At 39.4% G+C, this 21,679-nt stretch overlaps 1 protein-coding gene across 1 annotated transcript in view; it reads right to left on the bottom strand.

Moving 5' to 3' along the window:
• The window catches only part of LOC109301101 (bifunctional heparan sulfate N-deacetylase/N-sulfotransferase 4), a 215,680-nt gene that overhangs the window by 29,448 nt on the left and 164,553 nt on the right, over window positions 1-21,679 (bottom strand). Inside the window, exons 8-12 of the mRNA XM_019522024.1 lie at window positions 14,315-14,497; window positions 12,241-12,337; window positions 8,642-8,765; window positions 5,611-5,785; window positions 2,601-2,771 (exon numbers count right to left, since the gene is read on the bottom strand). Coding sequence (XP_019377569.1) covers window positions 2,601-2,771; window positions 5,611-5,785; window positions 8,642-8,765; window positions 12,241-12,337; window positions 14,315-14,497 — 750 coding nt within the window. The remainder of the gene's footprint in view (window positions 1-2,600; window positions 2,772-5,610; window positions 5,786-8,641; window positions 8,766-12,240; window positions 12,338-14,314; window positions 14,498-21,679) is intronic.

Below are 21,679 nucleotides of genomic sequence, written 5' to 3' on the forward strand. Positions count from 1 at the left end.
CCACAAGAGAAGGCTGAGGGGGGATCTTGTGGCCTGTTATAAACTAGTCAGGGGGGATCAGCAGGCATTGGGGGAGTCACTGTTCCCCCGAGCACAGCCAGGAGTGACCAGGAATAACGGTCACAAGCTGGCAAAGGGTAGGTTTAAGTTAGACATCAGGAGGCACTATTTCACGGTCAGGGCGGCTAAGGTCTGGAACCAACTTCCAAGAGAGGTGGTGCAGGCTCCTACCCTGGGGGTTTTTAAGAGGAGGTTAGATGAACACCTTGCTGGGGTCATTTGACCCCAGTAGTCTTTCCTGCCATGGCAGGGGGTCGGACTAGATGATCTGCTCACGTCCCTTCCGACCCTAGAAACTATGAAACTATGAAACAAGCTAAGTGGCTTTCCCTGCCACTGGGTGCTTGTACACAAGCAATTAATGCGAAGCAATAAACTTCAGACCACTTTGAGTTGGAATGCACTGCTCCTTGGCACAGCATCTGCATGGGTGCCTGGCACAGTAATAATTTGAGCCAGGATAGAGCAGGCCCATGTTGGCAGCAACCTCAGGGGGGTCAGCTCCAGGCTTTGGGTGGTGGTGTCTGGCAGGGGAGGGGCTGGCTGGGACATGAGAATGCCAAATATGTGGAGCCATGTGGCTAGGTAGTAGGTAGGGGTCTGGCCCCCAGTTGCCTGGGCTGACCAGGCTAAATTTCCCCATGTGGTTACTGTCTACATGAGTATTAGGTCACAGTAAATGACTCAGCCATAAGATAGTACCGTCTCCAACAGTAGTATCTTGTGGCAGAGTTAATTGGTTTACTGTGCCCTAATAGTAGAGCACATGTAGACAGTGACACTTTATTGCGGAGTTAATTAGTCTACTCCACAGTAAAGCACACATGTAGATGTATCCTCTGGCTGTTATATATACATATGAAAGCTATAAGGACAGCGCAAAGTGTTACACTGATACTAGCTGGCTTGGATGGATGTTTTCTATATTTATTGTGAGGTCTGATTATAAATTATTAACATTTTGAGTGCATGGTATTAAGAATGAGAGCACATTGCTGAGTACACATTAGCAAGTGTAATGAGTGCACTTTCTCAGTGTATGTTATTAAGAATAAGTGCACTTTGTATCTTGTAAACTTAATCACTACAACTATGTCACATGAGCAATAGCCAGTTTTACAAGAAATATGTCAAGGTACATTAGACCTGCATGTTTAATAACAGGGTCTGTGCTATTATTATTGTTATTATTTTTCCCTGTGTTAAAATTAACTACTGCAGAAGGGAAAGAGAAACCTTAACACATCTTAGGAAAGGGCCCAGACTTATGAACGAATGGGACAAATTGAGATCCCTTGGTCTACTGGGTCCTAGCATCTCAAGCAAATTATGAAACTCAAGGGCCAATCTGGTCTTCCTCTCCCACAGGTAGACCAAATATTGAAAACAAAACAAAACAATAATTTGCTGTACAGTGTTCTTCCTAACCTGAGTCTCCCAGTTTGCAAACACATCTGACATCTTACAAGAGCTATTTCAGTTGTAGGACAGGAGTAGTTGTGAATCAAGGCCAGTGTGGGATGATATGGAAGGCCCAGTTGTGGACAGAGACAGAACTTATTGGTCTCTTTAGTTTTCTAGAGTAAGCAAGCAAATTCTGCCCTGACTAGTTTCACCATGGTCTCCATAAGTCCTGGCCCAGACTGACAGGTTATTTATAACACTCCATTTGCTTTGCACATCCTTGTTTCCTTGTACAGGCAGAATGATTTGGAAAACATACTAGTAAGAAGTAGCTAGAGGTATGTAGTGAATTAATATGTTCTGAACTTCTGTAGCTAAAAATAGGTAGCTTATCTTACAATGATTTGTCTGTAGATTCATGGGCATATAGAGTTTTCTTGGAAAATTTCTCAATGCAATTATTAAAAATATCAAAGATGGGTTTTAATTTATTTTACAAGATTGTTTTAAAAGTGCTGCATCAGCAAGTTTTAAATTTCTGAGGGAACAGGGGTGTTCAAAATTCTCATTTAAAAAGTGAGGTTCTAAAGGCTTCTCAAGTCCAATGGGTTACTAAAAAGTTTAGAGCTGACAAACCATGGTAATACCTATCTCATCCCAGAAGAAGCCTGGTAGCTTTAACATCAAATCAAGGTTTCCAGTATTCCTAGGCTACCTGATGCACAGCAGGAAGTCAAGTGCCCCTAAAAGTTCTGGCACAAGTCTGGATTTCAATAACTTCCAGGACAGTCAGGATCTAGACAGCATGGCTGGGATATGGGAAATCCTAAAAGCATTTCTACAGGGAACATGGAAGAAGATTCTGCGACAACCCACAAACTGGACAAGACTGCAAAAAGCCAAGCAGTTTACCAAGCCTCCTTGGTTTGTGTCAGAGGGCCTAACATCACCATGTTTCCAGCAAACATTTTGATTTTTGGTAGATTTACATTTTCTAACAAAAAGGAAACTTTGCTTTGGATAATTTCCAAATAGCTCAAATCACAAAATCATATATGGTAACGTCACATGTTGAGATTTCAGGTTGTGGCTTCCAAAACCAAGTGATCTTGGTGAAATCATCAGATAGGAATTACCTGTGAAGTGGCAAAGTGAGTTAGCCATCTTTCTATATGAGTAGCATACCATCCAGGGGTCAAACATCTCTTCTGGAGAGTTCTCAATTCTGAGGGAGCCCAATGGTCTGAGGTAATGACTTCATAAAAATTGAACTTCAGAGCAGTGGGATCCTCATGAAATCGTTGATGCTAATACAATAAAGGTAGATAACATTAACCATAAGTAGAAACATTAAAAGGTAATTGAGTAAAAAGTGAACAAATAATTCTATAGTGGGTTAAACTCCCAAACACTGAACTATTAGGAAATTAATAGCTTTACCATGACTCAACTAATACAGTTCATGTTATACAATGGACAGTCCATTTTCAAATGTTTCTCTTTACTCTCCTTTCCCTAACAGTGGTAGTGGCAATTCTTTGTCTATTCCAAAATATCTCTTTATGTCCTAATGATGCATACATCATCCTGATATATACCATGCTGATGTTTTTGATAGCTGTGATAGCAGCTGTGATGTGGACATGGCATTTGCCAATGTAGGTGCAACCAGTCATTTGCTTTTCACCTTGTGTACCCTTCTGTGAAGGTGCAAGTGACAGGGTAGGAAGGGGTATAAACTGCAGCAGTGAACTTTGTACTTTATATTGTTATTTCCAGACTTTATGTGAGTGTACTTGAACTTCTGTTGCCTGATTTACATCATTATTACTGACTACTTTACTTGTCCACCTTTGTCAAATTTTGCATGTATGATTCCACATAATTTTAACAATGTTAGTGTGTGAGCCAAGCCATCGCTTTCCAGATTTGTCCTTTATGAAAGGATACAGATTACATAATGGACAAGAGATGGTTAGGAAATGAATAAGGAACAATTAACTGACAAGGAAAATTGACTGGTTTTCTTTAGTCTTCAGGACTAGTGTCTTGTAACATGGGATACTTCGCATGTGTCTTGTTTAGATCATAGTAAGCTTTAGGGGTGTGCAAAACAGGCCCTATTCAATTAAGATTCAGCACAAACTGGGGACAGTGATTCGATTAATTGATTAGGATCGCTGTTCCTGAATCTGAATCTGAAGATTCGACATTGATTCAAAGAATCAGCGATTTGGACATAGACACAGTTTTAAAAGTTTGTTCTATGTGCTTTGAGGTAGCAGGCACAGCTCATGAATGCTGAGATGCTAGGGTGCATGGAGCATCCCACAGGAGCATGCCCCCCCCCCATCCTTGGCGGTGAACCTGGAAGTGGACCAGAAGTACTTCCAGTCCATTTCCAGATCTGCCAGGGAGTGTGCTTGGGGCCCCCCCACTCCCTGCAGCTTGGCGATCAGCTGCAAGGGGACCCCAGGTGCCTCCCCAGACCCAGGAGGCACCAGTTGCTGAGCCAGGGGAGAGTTGGGGGGTGGGGGGCAGACACTGCATGCTCCTTGGTGAACTCAGAAGTGGACCAGAAGTGCTTCTGTCCACTTCCGGGTCTGTTCCCAAGCATGCTGGGGAGCCCCCCATGCTTCTGTGGGACGTTCCATCTGCCCCAGCATCACAGCATTCAGGAGCCCCTGCTACATAGAGATATGTAGAAAAAACATTTAAAGCTGTCTCTATGTCTAAATCACCAAATCTTTTTGAATCTCTCTGAATTGATTCGGAGGGTTCTGATTCAATTTGGAGAGATTAAAGGGTCCTCTGATTAAATTTAGATTCAGAGATTTGGCCACTGAATTGGACCAGATCTCCACCAAATCAAATCAGGGACTGAAGCTTCACACAGCCCTAGTAAGAATTACCATGCCATATTAAAAATTAGAACATGTTCTGAGCAGTCTCACAGTAATGCTTACTATGATCTCAGACCAGTGTAGACATGGCAGGAGCTGGCTGTGCCCCTGTCCCTTCTGACACTGACCCCAGCACTAACACCACAGCTTGCAGATATGCCCATGAGGACATGCAACCCACATGCCAGCAGCCTCTGGCCTCCCTGCTGCATGCTGAGTATAGCCCAGGCTGGGAGTGCCTGCCCCTGGCATGCTGGGGTGAGCCACATCACTGCCATTGGTGGCAGGCAGAATGAGGCACAGGAAGCCAAGCCCAGGACAAGGTGCTACTGCTTCCACTGGATCCATGGGGTAAGCTGGGTCTCTGCTGTTGCCAGTCTTGAGCCAGCTCTGGTGATCAGGTGATTGTCAGTTCCAGCCATAGTACCTCATGGGAGTCTTGAACCAGCTCCAGTTTGATGCTGGGCTTGGGACCAACAATTAGCTGATTGTTGGTTGTTCCTAGTCCCTGTACCACACTGGAATTATGAGCTCATATTATCTCTATGGAACAAGATAGCTGAACAAGTTGCTTAGTACAACCCAAAGGCACCATTCCCTGAAAAGTCATAACTTTGCTATGATACGATAGCACCAGCATGTTTTACTAATGGAAAGTGTGCATGCTCATGTTTTAAATGAAGTTAAAATGTCCTAATATGCTAACTGAAGTTAACATGTCCTAATGTGCTACATGGCTCCTAAGCTAGACGCATCTTTTTCTTACTCCTTTGCAACTTTGAATGGTGTGCCATACTTGCATACCAATCAATCTGACACTGTTGTCTAAAGAATAGAGATTTGAAAGTTATGTCAGATATATGGGTAACCTAAAGTGATTAGCCCTTCACAGTAAGAAATTATTCATTCTACCAAAACATTATTGGGTGAAAAAGAATGTTTACCAGATAAACATTGTCAATTGGAATTGAGATTAAAGTAATTATTTGCAACTGGAGGCAACCATTTGGCTGAAAAGTTACATTATATATGATACTGGTATCACAGTGGGTGCTGAATAGAACAGGCTGCAATTCAATATTCATTCAGCTTCTAAATTGTGGCATGTACTTTACAGTAAATTCTACTCCTGCTCAAAGACATAATGGTAAACTCTTTGCAAATTCACAAGAATGGGATGTAAGTTCATTATCACTTATTGCTTTTGAATTCATAGCCCATTTCTCAGTGGCAAGATCCTTACCTGATACCAGGAATATGCCCGATCAGATGGGTCAATGAGAATAGTGATGAATTTGGCCTTAGGGATCAAGGAAGCTGCTCGTTTGGGAGCTTCCTCTGAATGGAAATAGTTGGCACTTTTCTCAAACAAGAAGTCAGTTGTAACATTGGAAGGGCTGGGAAAGAAACCCATATACCTGGGAACAGGGAAAATATTATTTGAATTGAAAACATTAAAAATCTCAAACTTTCATGCACATGTTCTGTACTTAATGGCATGTTGAAACATTACTCTTCAAATGTAATTTAAAACAGAAGAAATTGAAAACAAAATGGGCAAAAGTTTCATTCTAAAATTTTAGCTATGACAGATGTTGCCCTTGTGACAATAATGCTAACAGATAATATCTTTAAGCTGAGTAAAATATTGTTGATAAATAAAAATTTCAGTAAATTTTATGAAAAAATGGAATCTTGGGAAGAATTGAAATTAGTCACAAATTTGGACTGGATTCATTGAATAGTTTTGCCTAATAAAACTGTAGAAAAAACTGAAAATATTAAATATTGTTTCAGTGTTTTAAAATAAAAATATTTTGTTCTGACACTGATTAAATGAAAGTTCTCAATTTTTGTTTAAAAATGGCATTTCTTTAAAAACTGACCTAACTTTAACTTAATAACCCCAAAACATTTACTGTAAATTTTTACTTTATGTCAAATGAAATGTTTTAGGTTAGGTTGACTCCAGTTCTTTGGTTTGGGGTTTTTACTTATCTGAAAAAAAACCCAGTATTTGTTTTTTAATTTTTCACTGAACCGAAAATCCAGAATGTTTTCAGCTTTGATCCTGTGTCTATATCACTAATGATGTTCAGGAGTGATTAGGAGGTCATTAGATATTATAATAATAATCTTTCATTGAAAAAGTGGGACATGTTTTGTAAAAGGGCATTTAAAAATAAAAATGTACATGAATTAGGATGTAAAGCCTCCCAGACCTGAAATAAAGGGATGTATGCATTAAAGACATGAGGGAGAATTGAGACTGCTTCTCTAAGGGCATGTCTCAGTACTATGTGAAGGCAGACTGCAGTGAAACACATGGATTCCAGTCCTCAGGTGCTACACCATGAAAAATGCTCCTTTTCCCCAATGAAGTAGCAAGAGCAGGCAAAAAAGCTTTCTGCAGAAAATTATTTTATGGGCATGATTCAGTCCACACTAAGGTAGCTACATTACATCCATGTCAGGGTGTAACATGCACAAAGGCCATGGTTGCCCTTTCCTGCAGTGCTTCTGAGTGTGGTTTTCAGGTGGCAGAGAGAGCCAAAAAGTTAAAGGACAATAATCATGGTTCAAGGGAGGACAGGAGAAGAAGGTTTAAGCCATCTTTGTAGTTTCCCAGTTCTTAGCTGTTCAAGGGTCTGGAGAGGTCCCTGGCATTAATAAAATGGTCCTGGAGAGGTGCTTTCATTATAGCTTGTGTAGCAATGATGTTCCATAACCTGCACAGTGCTGCTTGAGCAGACTCCGCATGTGCCGTCTGCTTGTCAATCCACCTCCAGAATGCTCCCTTTGCCCAGGTTTGCAAAAGGATCCTTTGAATACAGTCTTCCTTGCTTTCTACAATGGGGAAATTGTGCACTGGCTGGATCTATGGCTTTTAAAGCCCATTTATGCTGCTACTGTACCATTAAGCCAGTGTAAAAGGTCCAGAGCAGGGATCATATTTCCCCCGCACCCATAAAAATTCTATAAAGAAGACCAGAAAAATAACATGACAAGCTTATTTTTATTCTTCTGAATCTCTCTATGCAACTTTGTTTATTTTGAGCTAATCAATAGAACCATTCTAATTTGTAACAGCTGATGAGCTGGCTTTTTATATTGCATAGAGCAAGATGGATTTTTATTTAGAAAATATCTAAAATCAATATAGAAATAGCTTCTGTTTGTTTCTGTGGAGTCACTGTAGGTTAATTATCCTGTATGCTATTTGAATATACCCCTTTGTATTGACCATGGATCAAAATGTATGCTGGGGTTAATAAAATACTAAAAGTAAATTTGCAACCTCTCTTATCTTTGATTATTTTAAAATCTCTGCATGTCCCAGAAATAAACAAGAAGTACACAGAATTAATAAACTTGCTGCTAACAATACGAATCAGTCTAATAAAAGGCATCAGGACTCTTGCTAGATCAATAGCATGACACACATTCCACTATGCAGTATGGAAAAAATACATGCAATGAAGCGTCACTCCTTCCTTGGTTTTCATGACATTTTGAACCTAATAATTGAATAGTCTCTTAAGTTAAATGCAACTGTGGTGATAACCTGTCTTTTCAGTGAGATTTTATATGTTTTGTTGTGCTTCTATATTGTAGAAAATATATTCAGTTTTTATGTTTGGATTTGTTCAATAAAAACAGCTTAACTGGATTAACACTTAAAAGTTATATGTGTTATGATATTCATTCTAAATATCAGTCTTTATTTAAGTTTCAGAACTGCTAGAACTTTTTGGAACATAAAGGTTTACAAAACAATTTTTTAAGTGAAAACAATAAAAAAGTATTAAAATGCACAGGAAAAAAACTCAACCTAAAGTTACTTATTAATGAGTGTCTTTTATTCTGACTAGTCCACATTTGACAGGTTGTGCCAATAATTACATTCTTATGCTAAGTAGGACTTCACAATTAGTCCAGTTAGAGGAACAGGCAGAAGTAAAATCAATATTGTCAAACTGAAACCATACCAGAGAAAGTATTACTTAACATGAGGCAGATCATCACAATTGGACTCCCTCATATGTTAATTTAATTAAATGTTAGGAACATTACATAATATATAAATAAAGTTAAGGGTAATAGTTGATTAAATGTCCCATCATTATGAACTATTTTCTCATTCCATCAGATAGTGCTAAGCCTAACAAATTTATCTGGTAATTATGTATGTGTTAAACATACTTCCATAATTGCTTGAATGTGATTTAGTCTGTGCTAATAACAAACATTTCTTTCTTTGTTATTCTTCTTACCAGTCAATTCCCTTGTGGTAGTTGTTTCCATTAAAGAACTGAACTTCTTCAAACGTTTTTGGACTAGGGAGATTACTGATGATGGAAGGATGCATGAGAAGAAATAAATAAAGTGCTGTTGTTCCTAAAGAAAAAGGACACTTTAGCTTATAAGATGTTGTTAGGTAGGATAAAAAACATTGTAAACATTTTGTTTAAGCAAGTATTTCTGAACAAATACATGACTAATTGTACCAAAAAATGTTCACAATAAAAATACCTATTGCTGAAAGGCAGGTATTAGCATGAGGGATATTCAGTTTAAACACATAATGCATGTAGACCTATTTATTCTACAGTCAGTAATCCATTCACATTTTAAAAAATCCAGATAATGTGCTCATGCATGCATCATGATGTTTCTATTGATTTTTATAGTTTCTATATATGTAAGTGTATATACATGTATGGCTTATGTATATGTGTGTGTGTACACACATGCACATGTACAGCATTAATGATGTGGCCCTAACATTAGTAATGTATTTCATCTTAAAATCTTGTATACTTTATGTAATGTTTCATAAATAATTATTGATGGTTTCCATTTCCATTTCTCTCAGATTCCCTTTGTCATCTATGCTTTATCTTCTGTGGACTGTGTAATGTTACAGGATAAAAACTCTTGTCCAAGAGACAGCATCCATTTCCAGCATAGTAGGTGTATCTTGGATAGCCTCCTTGCAGGAATTATTAATAAACAAAGAGGATGAAAGATGATGTTTGATTTTAAACAAGCATTAGCAGATTGTCTTTAAAAACCTTTGTATTCATGGATTATATGCCATTTAAAACTTGTGCTTTATTAAAGATTTTTTCCCACTGTGTCATCATTAGGATGGCAACTATGGTGACTTTGGTGAGAAATCAATGAAAAATTGCAACAAAAAAAGATAATCTTAAATATACATATTTAAAAGTTAAGTGTGCATATCTATGGTTGTGTCTACACAAGACAATACATCACCATAGCAACACACTATGGTGACATAGCATTGGCAGGCAAAAACTGTGATGTCACAGCTACGTCGCCGTAGTGACATGCTCCTCGCTATAGTGCATCATTACAGCCACGCAGTGGCTAAAAATAACTGTGCGCCATTGGCACCGCACAGTAATGTTGTAACAATGGCACCATAGGGGCACATGTAGATGCACCGTGTGTGTGTGTGTGTGTGTGTGTGTGAGAGAGGGTGCATTATTTATTACTTTGCTTGATTTATATGCTGCCCTTCACATCAAAGGGCTTATATCTATAAATATTTAAAATATATATTCAAGAGGGAATACCTAATGTTTAGGACATTTACCTGGATATCATGAGTCAGTGTCTTAGTGAACACATGTACACACTCATTAATGATCCATAATTATGGCACATTAAGTTTAGTACCTGTAATAATAGGTACTAAACTTAATGTGCTGTAACTGGCACTACTGCGCATTAGTGCAGATGAATGCTTTTTGTGTGATGCTTAATGAGCATTGGCCTAAATCTACTGTGCATCACTGCATTAGCACAATTTTTGCCAGCCACACCAATTTGTGGTAGAATTAGTCCAATGGGCATGAAGCATCTCATGGAGATGCACCCACTGACTCTCTCATGGACTCTCTAAATAATCTTGGGTAATTGTTAACCCTTCTGTGATGGATTAATCTATGGGCATGTGCACATGTTCACAGGACCTGATCTATGATCACATGGCTTACTTTAAGATGCATGATTGTAGATCGGGTCCCCACTTGCACTCACACAGTCAGTGCTGAGAGTTGCATTAGGAATACAATCTAACTAAGTCAGAACTAGTGGATCTGAAAGGGGGATTGGTGGGACTGAAGGGGGCAAGGGTTACATGCAGAAGTGGTGTCTGTCCAGGAATGGGGGGGCCCAAAGAACTAAAAATAGCTCAGTCAGGGTTGGGGGACTGGTGCTAACAAAAGCACAGCCCCATGGCTCAGAGGTTGGAACAAGTGGCTGGGCTTTCCCAGCCCCAGAGATGCACTCTAAACATGTACACATTTTCAGTGAGATTAGAATGGGTTATCCCAATGTACATAGTGCACCTCCTTATGTGAACTAAGTTAGATTGGGCTATTTTTGCCTGATCTACATTTCCCAAACATATGTACGGTCGATCTAAGTGTAATATCTGCATGTACCCTAAGATGCCAGTATACCCTGCTTTCTACCTGAGTTCAGACTAACTCATTTAACCACCTCTTTCTATCTTCTGTAGCAAGTCAATAATGATACTGGCTATCCCAGAGGGACATTGTGAGGATTAATTAATCAATTAATGTTTGCAAAGTGCTTTCAGATCCTGAACTGAAAGGGGCAAGTGATAAGTAATTTTATTATTAATTATAATTAATTCAACAAAGCAAAGATACTGGATAAGAGGTCTTAACAGTAATTTTCCCTTTGGGTCTCATGACAGACTGTTTGTTTATTGTAAACATCTGCATTTACTTTCTTGACTGCACTCTTATTACAAATGTATTGACTTCAGAACCCAGAAACACAATACAAACTTTTGTTAATTGGTATCTGAACTAAGCATATACAAATTGTAATGTACCACTACTACTTAATCTTATTTAATGCTTCTCATCTTTAGCTCTCAATACACTTAACAAAAGAAATCAGTATAGACAGTAGAAAGTATTAAATGCTCTAATTGAAGGCATCATGTCATCAGTGAAATACTTAACTCTCTATTGCCATCATAGATGATTCTACTTCAACATCTGAGAAATTAATCAGCACAAAATCAGCCCTGACATAGGTGCACACTAAGTTTTGTTAATTGTCTCTATTTCATTTCCAGTGTCTAATTGCATTGTTTTCATTGTTGTGGAATGAAATAATTCACATTCACTGTGAATAAAATTTACCTCTATACAGAGTGCCAAAGAAAAGACTGTGATACTTAAAGGTCTCCTTAAAACAGGGCATTAGCCTTTTGACACAGGAGTGAACTTTATCCTGATTTCCTATAACTGCACTGAAATTAGGCCTGAGAACAATAATAGAAACAGTAGAACTCACAAAAAGGAAGTTATGTCAAAATTCTAGGCAGGAAAAAAAATCAAAATAAACCAAAGTTGGAAAAAAAGCTTCCTTTAAAATGTTTAAGAGAAAATAACTTAAAAAAAAAATCTATTTGAACCTCTTGAGCCCTTCCAATTCAGACATGTTGTTGAATCTATTCAGGCCCCTTAAATCTGAACAAGCAACTGAAAACAGGCTATGTTGGGAAACTCCTGGTCCTTCTGATGGAAAAACCATGACAACAATCTGGGCTGTATTCTAAAAGTACCAGATGGTTCTGGAAGAAAGTTCCTATGTTTTGCAAATCAGTTTGCTCCATACCATAAGCAACAGAAGAGTTAATTATAGCTTTCCTTTCCCATTCAGAATATAGCACCTCTGTATAATTGAATCTGCTTCACCATGCTCTGTACTAAATATGTAAGTGTAGCACTGAAAGGTAAGGATACACTTTCTTTAGGATCACATTCTTTATTCAAGTAATTTAAATTCACCATCTTCTCACCAGTTTTCTGGGGTCCTATCACAAGAAATTTTGGTAGATGGTCACAAGTTTTATCTCTTGACCAGATATCCCTGTGTCGCTTATCATCACATGGATTCTGAGGAAGAAAAGAAAGTTATTTTTGTCATATTGGAGAATATTTCAAGTGTCTTGATCTTGCAAAGTTACACAGCAGTTGTGAAATGTGAGTCTCTTTGGAGTCAATAACAACAACCTCCAAATTTCTTCTTAAGAATCCAGGCCTGTAAGATATTGAGCACTCTGGCATTAATTCACTGAGGCACTTAAGTAAGTTTGGCTTGCACTTGAATGACTCACCACACTAGGGCAAAAATACACTATAGCTTGCAAGACTGATCCCTAGAGTGGTCAATAAAGTCAAGCAATTGTTTAAAACTTTATAGGATCAACTACTACATTTCTTTCTCTCTCTCTCTATATATATTCATATGTATTCATAGGGTAATTATCTACTGTGACCTTGCACATAATACAGGACACAGAATTTGACCAAATGGTTCCTATATCATGCTCATAGCTTTCAGCTGAACTACAGTATATCTTTATCTGTTCAACATCATACAGGAGTCCAGCTGCAAGGAAACACCCCCATAACTTTCCCAGAGAGGGTGAGAAGGGAGAGGAGGAGGAAGGACTCCAGTCTGTGGGGAATTTGTAGCAGTAGAAAAGAATAAATGTCCATGGCCTGTAAAATAGGCCATAGTTAGCACTCTTATTGGAGATCTTTTCTCTGGGGCAAAGAAAATGAAATACTTTCTCATCCTTGGAGGAAATTTGCCAAAATCAAGAATTATATCTAGCAGTGCTGTTCACATTGCTTCATCTGGTGTTCTGTCTAAAGTGAAACATGATATTCTCAAGGTCTGTCAGTTGAACACATTTCATAATCATTAGGTGTATCTACACATGCTCCATTTAGTGCCTGTGTTAGCTTTAAACTCATTGCTACTGCACAGTAGCGGCAGTGTTACACTTCATGCCCGCCAATGCTATGTCGCTGTAGCAACAAGCTATATCAACATAGCGTCTCTTATAGACATGCCCACTATAATGCTAGTCAAGCAAAATGCTCCAGCTCCCCCCTGTACTTCCATAAATACTCATCCCTCTGCCCATAGTAAAAAATCCCATACACCTAGAAGTAATGACTGGGCATATGTTCTATTGAATCAAGTTAACAAAATACATCAGGACAAAACCTTTAGCACAAATCAATGTAGTTCTACTTCAATGAATAGAAGCACCACGAAGTTCACTAGTTTTTACATCTTGCCCAAAGAAATTTCTCTTTCATGACACAAAGTTAAAACCGAATTTGCTAAACAGGTTTCCATGGAGTTAAGCTTATGTTATGTATCTGAGATCACACATCAGTACAACATGGTCTGAAAAGGAGAAAATGGTGAATACATAATCATGTTCTGGACACTTCAATATTGGCAGTATGGTCAATGCTGATACATGCCTGAAAAGGTGTGAAAATTTGTGGTTTATGGGTTATAGAGATACGTTTCCTCTTTTCAGAATTTAACAGTTCATGATGAGTGTTTCTCCTGTACAGGCCCGTTGTTGTTTCATTGAAGGTAAATATGGTCTCTGGGATTCCTTATAACAGATATGGTGACATAATGCAAGTGATTCCATATTAATGGATGCAATGAATCTGCATTGTCTGCCTTGTGGTAGATCTCACTATCTGGTGTCTGTATTGATCTTATTGATTATGTATCATAGGTTAATACAATGTGATGCATCAAGAAAATAAAAGAGAGGAGGGAAGGAAATCTTTTTCCTAGACAAATAGCATTCAGCTGCTCTCAATATGACTGGTATTTGGTTGAATAAAGCCAGGTGGCCTGATTTATCTATATTTGTAAATCTATTCTTAGTCAAAAACTGTTGTTTATGTAGACAATTAAGTGAACCTAAAGGCATTTAAAACAAACTGTCTTCTTTTTTAATGTCATAATCATTATTTTCTTAAGAAAAAATTAAATTAGGATTCTCCTGTAATTTAAGAATTATGACTGGGATTACTCTGACCGTGTATTACCTGCCAGAGAGGGTCCTTTTGTTCAGGAAAGAGTTCAAAGTATTTGTGAGCCAGCTGAACTGGAGGTAGAGTCTGTAGTTTTAAGTTAGTCCAACTTTTAACAAAGTTGGCCAGATTCACAAAGGTGTATAACCCTAGGCGGTCATTCCCATAGTTGGACAAATGTGTCATGAAGATGCTGATCTGAAAGGAAAACAAAACTGTTTAGAAGCTTTACAATAGCTGTACATTAGTGGATGTGGCAGTATCTGTTTGGAAGTTCAAGTCTTGTATTTCCCCTAATAACTATTACATAACTAAACTAGATTTGTAAGGAATTACTTTGGCACATTCGATACTTGGATTGCTAACTTGGGAGCATGCCTTTTTGTGAGTTCTACAGCTCCAGCTTTGTCTGCATCTAGACAATTACCTCAAGGAGCTTCCCACTGAAATACACATAATTTACAAAATAGTACTTCTATGTTGGACTGTATATTTCCTTTTTTTTTTACCTCATGAAATATCATGCTTTTCATGTGTACAGAACATGTGCTTTTCACCCAAAATATAGAAAAATTACAATTATGCTAGAAAGACAGTACTAGTGGTCCCTCCACATTCTGGCCAGCTACAACCACCCCCAACAAAGTATCCCCAATGTGAGCAGGAGTATAATATGTACCATATATATTCAAATACAAGATGAGGTTTTTTCCCTAATTGGCATAGGGGAAACAGCCCCTTGTCTTATAATTGCATGAAAGGAAATCTCATTAAAAACACCGTTTATCATTAAACTGCTGCCAAAAGCAGCATGTGCTCAGTAATAGAAACTGACTATGAAGTTGATTAAATGCAACCAACACTAAGCATGACTATAAAACATATGGCCAAAATTGGGCAAACATGCTGATGGGAAGCTACCACAAGGACAGATTAGTACAGCCCATCTGAATTTGATATGTCATAGGGTCCATTAAACGCAGTCCCCTGCACTGCTGACATTTTATCAAGTCATGGTGTACCACTGCACTGATTACATTTTTACTTCCTTTTCATAGCTGAGCTGTGCCTTTCTTTCCCATTTCCAGTGATTCCCTTTTCTGCACCAGCCTAGCAAACATCACAAAATGGGGCCCAAACGTGCCACCCAGGATCCCTCTGTTGCCCCCTCTCTCAGCCTGCAGCATGTGATTAGTGTGGTTCTGCCCTTCATGATGTGAAGCTGTACCACGTTGCCCTGTACTTCAGCTGCATATAATGTTTTGGAGGCTCCCAGGACTTGTAACAAAAACACTCCAGGCATGAGTGGGGGGCTAATTAGTACATGGATCCTTTGTGGGGGCATATCTGGAGTACAGACACATACTGGAGTATACATACATACAGTCACTGTAGCTTGAAATCCTGTTGACTCTGCAGGGGCCCAGCTCATTGAACTATATGACAAATCACAAGCCTTTGGTTTTGGACTAATATCTATGTATCTCAATGACTAGCACCATAGATATTAGTGTATGATACTAGTCTATGAGTTAATGTTTTGAATATGCTCTTCACTTCCACTTGCTCAGGGAGCGCATGGTTTGACAGTAAAAAGAGGGGGAAAGGGTTGCCAAAGGCAAAAGTTGGTGGAAAGCAGAGAGCAAAGAGGCTACTTGATCTCCAAGATTTTATTTTCCCTGCTGTAGCAGTTTAAGGGGGACAAATTCAAGGCAAAATTCCAATAACTAGATTCTATACCTGGAAAATTATAATACATTTATAATTTTTCCATATATAGAATCTAATTATGGGGCGGGGGGGTCATTTTATAATTGGGGGGCATCTTCTATTCAAGTAAATACAGTAAATAAACTTTTTCAAAGATGTGACTGGGTTATAGAACCTTATTCCTTAAAGATGTGGGCCACATTTTAAGGTCTAATCCTGGCCACTCGCATGATCAAGGGGCAGCAGGGCAGGCCCTACAAGGAGAGGCTAAGGGACCTGGACCTGTTCAGCCTCCACAAGAGAAGGCTGAGAGGGGACATAGTGGCCATCTATAAACTTACCAAGGGGGACCAGAGGGGAATGGGTGAGACCCTGTTCCCCTGAGCGCCTTCCGGAGTAACAAGGAATAATGGCCACAAGTTGATTGAGAGTAGGTTCAGGCTATACATCAGGAGGCGCTACTTCACAGTCAGGGCAGCCAGGATGTGGAACCAGCTTCCAAGGGAAGTGGTGCTCGCTCCTACCTTAGGGGTCTTTAAATGAGGCTTGATAACTACCTAACTGGGGTCACATGAACTTAACTTAGTGGGGGTCATATGAGCCCAGTATTCTTTCCTGCCTAGGGCAGGGGGTCAGACTTGATGATCTGCTCATGTCCCCTCCAACATTGCATCTATGAATCTATGGTTTCGTGAAACTTGTAGAAGACTGAGGAAATGGACCTATTATCAGGTTTTCATGGAGATAAAACTTGAGCAGAGAATTTTTTCCCTGTCCTATCTTCCTCTATCTGTTGCTTTTCTCCTGGGTCCAAACAGGCAAAATTCAGTCCAATGTTTTTTGATAGCCCAGTATGACCTCCACTGGTTATGAATTTGATGATATATCCCAATCATTCACTGTGTTTTGGACTTAAAAGATGGGTGCACTTTACAGAGAATATTTGAAAACATTCCTAAAATGTTATCTAACCCAATTTCAGGTTTGTTTACTTAAAGATAGAAAGTCAGCTAGATAATTTATTTTTGGCATCCAGAACTTTCAAGCTTTTATGAATGATGGTATCTCAAATAAGATATCACAAATAGATTGAATTTCTTCTTCAAAGCAATATGCTTTCTGTCTTTTTATTTATCAACCTTATTTTGTTTCTCTTTAACATGCTCACTGCTTTGCAGACCACAACATAGCATTCTAAGGGATAAAAAGAGGAATTTGTATGAACAGTGAGATGAATAAATTTGTATAAAGATATGAAGACAGTAAATTAAAATTGAGGACTGCAAGGGCATTAATTTATAACTTAAATATTCACTGTTTAGCTTTATAGGATGCTATCAAGTAAGGTTTTACTACTTGCCTACTTTATTCAGGGGACTAGCCTTAAATAGAATGTACACTGACAATGGCAGTTAATTACAAAATTTTCAAGAAAAGTATCACAGTGGTAAATGATCATCATACATTTCCCTTTGTTTTCAGCTGAATTGCTGGAAGGTTACCATGAAAGAACATGCATCTGATCATAATAAGCACAAAATAACTAATCTCACCAACTGCAATTAAGAAATAAGACATGTCATGAAGTGCATTTCTCAGTAATTATACCAGGATTCAGATAGTGTTATTATGAGGTAGGAGGTGGCAGGCAAAATTACTTTTAAATATCCAGGAAATGCAGTGATCTTCAGGGCACATTGACATGGAGATTTGCATTTTACCCACCCATCTTAATGTTATCTCAGGAAGAAAAAGAAAATCCTGTCACACTTGTCCAATTATAGGGGTGGATAAGGCATCCACAGCCAATGAAATTTTCACCTTAACCACAGTCCTGTGCACCAATCATAGCAGTGATTTAAGCCTCCAAATGCATCTATCTTTCACATCAAAGAAAATTAGTTCAGTGCTCCTAAATGGGAAACACACATCCCAGTATAAAATCCCAAACCAGAAGCAGCTAGATACCTGAAGGACAAATACTCTTCTATCAAAGTGCCACTTATATGGTAAAATATATTACAGGAAACTAAGAGATTTGGCATCACACATAGCTATTTGAATGAAGATGAAATGAGAATAAATGATGAGGTGACATGGGGATTCAGCAGATTAAAGATTAAACACCCCAGGATGCTTAATGATGCTGTATTTTTTTTATCCATAGGGAAAATATATATCTTCTTCTATATATATAGCATGGGTGTACTCTGACATCACTGGGTGCAGCTACATGTGCAATTAATATGAAACAAAAAACTCTGGAGCCACTTGAACCAGAGGAAACTGGTCCTGGGTGCAGTGTCTACACATGTGCCTAGGATAGCAGCTATTTGAGCTGGAGTGGAGCATCCCTGGGCTGGGAAGGAGTATTCAGGGGGGTCAGACTTGGGCTCTGGGGAGCAGTGTTGGGTAGTGGTGAGGCTGCCTGGGGCATGAGGGTGCTAAAGTGTGGAGCCGTGTGGTGAGACAGCAGGCAGCCCCCACACTTTAGCACCCTCATGCTGCAGCTAGCCCATCACCATCTACATGTGCATTTTAGCACTTAGTTACTCTGCCGTAAGATAGTACAGTGGAGTTATTTAATTTACTGCTCCCTAACTCCAGTGCATGTGTAGACAATGATGCTTTACTGCAGAGCTAATTAGTCTACTCTGCAGTATCTCTGTAGGTGCACCCACTATGAGGTAAAGTCATGCTCAGCATGGCAGCCCTTAACTTTTAGGGACCCTTGTGCTAGGTGGAGCATACAGTCCCCAGCAAGACATACAGACTGTCTAGGGAAAGTTAGGTACCTAAAGAAAGGGATTAATAAAAACAGGCTGAGCCATCTAAACCAGCTACTAGGGAACACCAAGGAGGAGGGCTGTGCCTTTGCCCTACCCTTTATGAGGACTTTGATGCCTAACTCTGCACTGGAGGGAAGCACTTACATCTGCTTAGTATTCATAGGCACAAACCCTATTCTTCAGTTAGGCATGTAAGCAAGGTCAGTTCCTACTCAGAGGAAGAAGAGGAATAGGAACTGAAACTTGACTCTTCTATAGCCCAGCTATTTGACCTAATGACTGAGCATTTCTCACACCCAGGACTAGCATTAGACTGGTAGAGAGTTATACACAGGGTAAGTGCTTCTCTCCTTTTTCTCCACCTGAATGCCAAGCAACCTGCATAACTTAACCTCATATAGTCCCATGGTTTGGGACTATAGGCAATTGCCTTGACTACTTGCCCAAAAATGGTTCTGATATGGCCCCAATAAATATTTACTTATTTAAGCAAAGGGAGTAGCTCCAACAAGATGACTGAGCATGATGCATGCCAGAGGGCTGTGTTTCTCAAATATTATGGCATTATTCTGAGAAATGGGAGACCCTAAGTAATATCCTGCAGAGGGAGAATTTGAACTCCACACATCTAGGGTATCTAGTGGCTAAAAGGGGGAAATGCTTTTTTTTTGCCTATTACTGGTATAACATTAGGTGTGATCTATGCACATATGTACTGGGTCAAGCTCTGCAAGTGAGAAAGGCAGGAAAACATTTTTTTAGTGAATCTTGACAGGATTTAGTTGTGAAATAGGCCCTGAGCAACCAGGGACTATCACAAGGGATGACAAGATCGAATGGTCACAAACTCCACCGTGACTGGTTCAGGCTGGACATAAGAAAGCACTTCACTGTCCAGGCTCCCAAGGTTTGGAACAGACTGCCACCTGAGACGGTTCAAGCACCCACTTTGAATGCCTTCAAAACACATTTGGATGCTTATCTTGCTGGGATCCTATGATCCCTGCTGACTTCCTGCCCTTGAGGCAGGGGGCTGGGCTCAATGATCCTTCAGGGGCCCTTCCAGCCCGAATGTCTATGAAATCTATGAAATCTATGAAACAACTCACCCAATTCTGAGCAAACCCAGCAGCTGGCATTTAGGCACTGACAGTACTTTATTCGGAGACACTTAGGCTATAAGAGAATTTAGAAATCACCAGGTACATGTTTGGTTCTGGAGGATTAAAAGCATGGATTTAGAGGCCTACGTGTATGTAGAAGTGTTACATTTAGATCACCCTAACCAAAGCTAAGGCGATGTAAATTGTTGGGTGGGCAAGTGTTCACAGGGTTTAGGTCACCCTAAAAATGATGACCTCAATGTAAAGTTAGTTCTGGTCAGGGGTGAACTAACTATCTGTTGGCAAGGGGTTAACCCAATCTAGCAAAAGTTACCCCAGCCTAGGGAACACCTGCATGCATTTACAGCATATCCCCAGGGGTGGGAGAGTCCAGCCACGTTCCACAGCCCCTCCGGCCATGCTATTTTTACTCCCCTGCCAGCCCACCCGACCTCAGATGAGGCAGACCCCCTTGGACCTGCCAACCCCCTGGACTCACCAACTACTCCTGAACCCACTCGCCCCTTCTGCAGACCTGCCAGTCCATGCACCCCTAACTGCCTTGCCTCTGGCTGCCTGCACCTCCTTCCAGCAAGCAGCAAATGCTTGCATGCTCTGATCCCAACTCATGTTTAGCTGGCTTAAACTAAAACTTGTTCACACCCTAAGCGTCCCTTATGAATCTAGCTCCACATCATTAGTAACCAACTATACAATTCATCCTGATCCAGGAAAAATAAAATCAGTGGGACCATTTACAATATTTTCAAGTTAAGCACACGCATGAGTGCATAGCTGCAGCAAGGCCAAAGTGCTCAAGTTTCAAGCCCTCAGGGAGCAGTGATACTGCTGACCAAAAAGGCTGCATGCCTCTTACTCTGCCTTTTACAGTAACTGTAGGATAGAAGCAGTGAGCTTTCCATTTTCACCCCTGTAGCCCAGCCAATGTGCCATTCCTTTCAGAGCAGGCCCACAATGTTTAAAAACATGTCCATTAGTTTGTTACATTATTTATAAGGCTTTTAGTACTTCTATAAGGCGAAGATGAATGGAACTTAGGTGAAAGTGTCCCTCATGGCCCATCTGTAATGAGTTTGCAATGTACCCACTTTATTCCACAAAAAGTAATTTATTCTTCATTTTTATTCTGTTCTGAGTCTTCTCTGAGCAGAGACTGGCAACAGTACAGCATTAAAAAAAAATACCCAAAGTTGGACTACGCTTAAATTACCAAATGCAGTGCTTATGCACTTTGCATTTTAGAACTATTTGACACAATTGGGGTATACATTAAAAGATCCAAAGCTGTTCATTGGCACACACTCCTGAATTTCTTAGCTATTAATGAAATGGTTAATCTGTTTTATTTGTATATTCAGTTTAGAAGAGGTTGTTTTTCTTCTGTGAAAAAAGCCCAGCCCATGAACATGTTACAAGTATTTCCTATAAACTAATTAAAAATGATGAAAATGAAAGCGTTTATAGGAAACATTAATAGAGATGATTATCTTATCCATGAAGCGCCTCTTGTTTCTGATGAGTGTCAGAGTCTGACAGTGATATTTAATAGTCTTTTAGCAAATAAAATATATGCCAGTAAACCCCATCTCTTTCGTTCTCTTCTCCCACTTTGAATCTTACAGATTTTTTCTGCAAAAATGTACAAGCATCAGACCCTTCAGAAGTTTAGCTTATTTTAATTTAACGATTTAATTAGGGCTGTACCCAAATCCAAACCTCAAACCTGAATACATGTGAACTCTGAGAAAGTTTAGATC

This window comes from Gavialis gangeticus, unplaced genomic scaffold, assembly GCF_001723915.1.
Source record: "Gavialis gangeticus isolate Ggan-Ray unplaced genomic scaffold, GavGan_comp1, whole genome shotgun sequence".
Lineage (NCBI taxonomy): Eukaryota > Metazoa > Chordata > Crocodylia > Gavialidae > Gavialis > Gavialis gangeticus.